The sequence below is a fragment of the Belonocnema kinseyi genome, chromosome 1 (genome assembly GCF_010883055.1).
Source record: "Belonocnema kinseyi isolate 2016_QV_RU_SX_M_011 chromosome 1, B_treatae_v1, whole genome shotgun sequence".
In the NCBI taxonomy this organism is placed as follows: Eukaryota; Metazoa; Arthropoda; class Insecta; order Hymenoptera; family Cynipidae; genus Belonocnema; species Belonocnema kinseyi.
Window position 1 is genome coordinate 9,327,396 of NC_046657.1, and position 5,633 is coordinate 9,333,028.

The 5,633-nt window shown below is 27.9% G+C and overlaps 1 protein-coding gene across 1 annotated transcript in view; it reads left to right on the plus strand.

Moving 5' to 3' along the window:
* Positions 1–210: 210 nt before the first annotated feature.
* Positions 211–5,633, plus strand: part of LOC117167826 (endocuticle structural glycoprotein SgAbd-2-like) — a 10,938-nt gene continuing 5,515 nt past the window's right edge. The window contains exon 1 of the mRNA XM_033353033.1: positions 211–395. Within this exon, the coding sequence (XP_033208924.1) occupies positions 384–395 (12 nt within the window). The 5' untranslated portion in view covers positions 211–383. The remainder of the gene's footprint in view (positions 396–5,633) is intronic.

Genomic DNA, 5,633 nt, shown 5'->3' on the forward strand with positions numbered 1-5,633 from the left:
AAGAAAAATATAATTCCTTTTTGGGCCCACCCTAGTTTAGAAAAAGAACTATAACTCTTAAATAGGGGTGGTGTCAAAAATTTTCTAGAGGGAGAAGATCACGCCAAAATACACTTTCCCAGGTTATGTAAAAGCCTCTACTGTCTACATGGTGTGTAGACGGACGGTATAAAGGTCGGCCGTGCCCCCATCTGCAAAGAGTCGTTCACGAACTTCACACCGGCAATCATCCAAGAGTGATCTCTATACACATAAACACGACCACAAGTCCAGAAAATATATAAACATTCACACATACGAGCCATATATGTAAAAACAGTGAACCTCATTTCTGCACTGATATTGCACTTTCTCACAACACAGTATCAACAAACTAGAGGAAAATGCGTGTTTTGGTGAGTCATTTTTCTTACCTCGATTTTACATTTTTGCACAACTTGATACATATAACTCACATTGTTGCGCGAAAATCGGATAAAAAGTGTCATTGGTAAAGTATTTATAGTTTCAGACAATAAACGAAAATTTTGTTTAAACCATATGTTTTTTATATGTCAAGTAACAACTGTATTGTATTTTAATCATAAAAAAGAGTTATTGGTATTTTACACTTTTTTATGTAATTGGCATAGGATTTCGCCTTTTTTCTTTTTTATGCCATTTAGATACCTTTTTTATTTCGTTGACAAAATGTATGCAATCTATTTCACGTGAGTGGTAAAGTCAATGGCATATGTTTTTTATATGTCAAGTAGCAACTTTATTGTGTTGTAATGATAAACAACGGTTATTAGTATATTATAATTTTCTTATGTTAGTCGTATAAGCTTTCACCTTTTTCCCTTTTTTATGACATAGAGATTAATTTTTTATTTTTTCGATCAATTTTATGTTATGACATGATTGTCGTAAAATCCATTGTGCATAAAAAAGTGTGATAGATGGGAAGGTAGAAAAATTATGCATATGTTTTTATATGGCAAGTAGCAAAGATAGAACCAGGGTTATTGGTATTTAACACTTTTTTGGATTGTTGACATGTTTATTAAAAATTATAATACGCACTTTTTATACAATATATATGGATATTTTCTACATAGAAAAAAAAGTTTTTATTTGAAACCAAGAGTGGGCTTGTTTCAATGTGTAAGTTAATGACGACCAGCTCCATTAAAAACTAGTATAGCTAAAAATCTTTAAAACGAACTACTTATATAATTAAAAGTTAGGTCCAATGTAGCGTTGAAAGTAGTTGGTAGCAATAATATTTGCTAACATCAAACCATTGCATGGTTCAAACCATTGCCTCTGTAGCCAGAATTTGGGCTTACATCAAGTCACTTTATAAATTCAAAAGAGGTGCTAAATATGAGCTGAATAATCCTGTATTACATATATCAAATCACACCCAGAAAACAATTTCTTTGAAAGAAAAGAAACTTTTTTTAGTTCAAAAATTTTTTTCTTTGACCCGCGTATGTCAAAGAAATGTTTCTTTGATTTAAAGAAACTGTTTTCTGGGTGATTGATTTATCATATTGATTGAATTTAATATTATTTGTATTCGGCTGAAGCGAGAGTTCTCGAGACGCACTGAGATGCGAAAAACAAAAGAACGACGCAATATAATTCAGAGCTTCCTACTGACCACTACAGGGTCTTCCGCAAGTCCGGGAGTCTCCTGACATTTCAGTGACCAGTCGCTCGATTTATATCGACGAGTACAAATGTTGGCACAATTAACTATCCTCAGATAATTAACAAACATTACCTCATTACCTTCTTCTCTAGAGCCCAAATCTTGGTGCCTCAGGTCGAAGGCCAAGTGCGGCTTGTTTTTAGTGCAAAAGAATAAGGGTTAGCCATAATTGTGTTTTGATTTAAATTCAAGACCCTTAATGTTTGTTTCAAGACTTAATTATTATAAAATATTAGACAGCTTAATTTAAGGGAAAAATAAAAACTAGACCATCATAGAAGTAAAGACTTTTTCTTCTGGGAAGATAGAAAAAAGTATGCATATGTTTTTAATATGTCAAGTAGCAACTCTATTGTGTTGTAATGATAAACCAGGGTTATTGGTATCTTACACTTTTTCGTGTTATTTGGCATAAACTTTCGCCTTTTTCTTTTTGTTATCCACATAAATGTACGCTTTTTAACATTTTTTATATTATGTTTAATACAATTTAATATACGCATTTTTATTTGATGCATGCATATTTTCTATAATGTATCCCGAAGTTTTAAGGAGACTTTAGTCCCTTTGTGTGAAAAAGTAGGTAAAAGATTCTTATTAGGAGAATGTATGCATTTTTGAATCATTTGTGCATCAATTTTCATAAAAAAGATAGTGCATGTAAATAGTGATAAAAAACGGTTATCGACATAATTCACGTTTTTTATGTTTTTGATAGAAAACGCCCCCCTCTTTTGTGTTATATTCTCATCCAATTAAAATTGAAAACAAACAATGTAAAATTAAAAGTAACATTAGTGTATGTGTAAGATTACCGTACAATTGTTGTTAATGCATATAATGAAATTGATTGGATAACTGAAAAAGTATTGAAATCGATTCAGTAATTACGAAATAAGAGCATGCCACATTTTTCTCCAAGAACAAAATAGAAAGTAAACGTTCGATGCCTGACATTTGAGAAAATCGTGATATATGTGCATATTTGTGAATATATATATCAAAGCAACCAGCTTTCAGGTTAAAAAATTCAAATTCGTGCAAACGATTTTAGAAATTGAATTCCAATACTTATTTATTATAGAATAATTAAAATTGTATTACATAGTTAAATTGCATTCTATGTAAGAAGAGTATAGAATATTTCCTAGTCATTACAAACGACAGTAATTTATTGACCATTATCGTAATTCGTTGCATGGGATTCATTACGTGATCCCATCAGTAACATTTAATGCGAATGAAGCTGATCATTAAATCAATTTCACTTATTTGATTATTGCTATATGTTTTAGTTCAATATTCTATTATTAAGTTATTTATTTTGATAATTTTCAGTGATGTAGTTCTAAAAGAAAAAGTGGCCTGGTGAGACTTTCCATGCACTACGTTATCAGCTTGGAGTGGGGGGGGGGGGGGGGGGGGGGGGCAGAAACTGACAAACAATTCTATTTTTGGTTGAAAATTTTCGTTTTCCGATGAAAGTGCAATTGTTTGGTTAAATTATCAATTATTACATGCTTCGTTGACAATCCATTTTTGTTGGTTGGAAAATTCACCATTTCACTTAAAGTTGAACTACATTGTAAACAATGAATTGATTTTTATTAAGAATTCCTAATTATATTTAAATATTCAACCATTTATTTTTTAAAGAAATTTTATGTTAAAAATGTTACTGTTTTGTGGAAAATTGATATTTTTGGCTTGAAAATGTAACAATTTGGTAAAAAATTAAACTATTTCGAAAAAAAAATGAAACTTTTTTGTTGATAATTCTTCTTTTTAGGCTTAAAATTAAATAATTTTGTCGAAATTTTAGGCATTTTGTTTAAAATTCGTCTTTTTGGGAGATCATTAATCTTCTTAGTCGAAAGTTCATTTTTTTTTAATTTAGCAGCTTTTGAAAAATTATTATTTTTGTTTAAAATTATTTTCTTTTTATCTGAAAATCGAACTATTCCATGTTTGATGAAAAATTTATTCTTCATATTGAATGAGTTGCAAATTCGTTTTTTCTGATAGTACACCAATATTTTTGGTCGAAAATTCATCTTTTTGGTTGTAAATTTAACAATTTTGTTGTTTGGGTCTTTTGAGGGTAGAAATTTAAACTCGTTTGTTGAAAGTTCAAATATTTATTTCAGAATGTAACCATCTTGTTAAAAATTCATCTTTCTTGATTGAAAATGATCTTTTTTTTTATTAAGAATTTTTTCAAAATGCGAATTGAACTATTTTAGATTTTGTCGAAAATTGATCTTTTTGATAGAAATTTAATCTTCTTGGTTAAAAATTCATCTCTTGTAATAATTTTATTGAAAGTTGGTCTTTTTCAGTGAAAAATTAAACTATTATATTTAAAGAATTCATTTTCTTTGTTGAAAATTCATTATTTAAAATTTAACTACGCTGTTAAAAATTTGTTTTTTGCTAACAATTTTTTTTAAACTCAAATGTTGACTATTCAATGTTTGATTTTACACTTATTTTCTTTACTTGAAAAATCAGTTATTTGGGTTAGAATTTCTGTATTTTGTTGAAACTATGACTTTTTAGGTTATGAACTTTACAAAGGTTTGATAAAAATACATCTCCTTATACTGAAAATTCAACTATATTTAGTTAAAAAACTAATTATTTTTGAAATATGTGCCCATTTTGTTAAATTTATCAAATATGGTCAAAAATTCAACTACATCTTTTATGGTTAACAATTTATCTTTATCAGTTAAATAGTAAACTTTTTGTTAAAAATTTAGCAGTTCTTAAGAATTTTTATCTTTTTGGCTTGGAAATTTTACTATTTGGACAATTTATCTCTTTGGGTAGGAAATCTTTTTGTTGTTGAAAATTCAACTATTGAATTATACATTTTTCTTTTTGACTTAAAAATTCATGTATTCGGTAGAAAATTTGTGTTTTTTAGTAGAAACTTAATTTAAAATTCAAATTTTTTTCTTGAAAAAAAGATCTTTCGCTCCACTGGTAATTGAACCACAAAGTTCTGATTCCCGGTTAATTAATCTTCTTAGTAAAAAATTCTTCGCTTTTTATTCCATTTCTGGCTTAAAATTGATCTTTTTAATTGAAAATTGATCTTTTCTATATAAAAAATTCACTATTTGTGAAAAATTCGTGTATTTTGTGGAAGATTCAATTGTTTTTCTGAAATTTCGAATTTTTTGATTCAATCAAACTTTTTTTTATTGCAAATTAAAATAGATTTTGTTTTAGAATATCAAACTTGAAGTGTTAAAAATTCAACAGTTTAGTAGAAAATTAAACTATATATGTAAAAATTAAAGTTTATTTGTTTGAAGAAATATTTTTTTGATTCAAAAATTCAATTGTTTTGTAGAAAATACGTCTTCTTGGCTCTTCTTAGATATCGTCTTTTTGGGTAAAAAATCCAACTTTTTGGTTGAAAATTGCTCTGTTTAATTAAATTTAACTGTTTCGTGAAAAATTCATCCATTCAATTGAAAGTCGCCTTTTTGTGGAAAAATAATCTTCTCTTTTTAAAATTAAACTTTTTGGTAGTGGATTCTACTATTTTGTTAAAAATTTGGTGGAAAATTCAAGTATGCATTTTAGAAAATTCTATTCTTTTTGTTTCAAAATTAAAATATTTATTTGAAAAATAAACTAGTTAGCAGAAAATTTACTTTTTTTGGTGAAAAATCATGTTTTTTTTGTTGAAAATCAAATGAAATTTCGAAAAAAGAGAGATATTTTCGACACTAGAAAAAATTGAGACACATATATTTTTATTGCTTAAGATCTCCTCCTTCCGGCGGTGCCAATGAAATTCCTCAAAAAATTTATTTACTATCCCAAAATGCAGTTTAAACAAAAAAAAACGTGATTTTTCGTGCCTATTTTTTTTTGTGAACCATTTTCCAAAGCTTTTCGAGTCTGTAATTAACCTGAA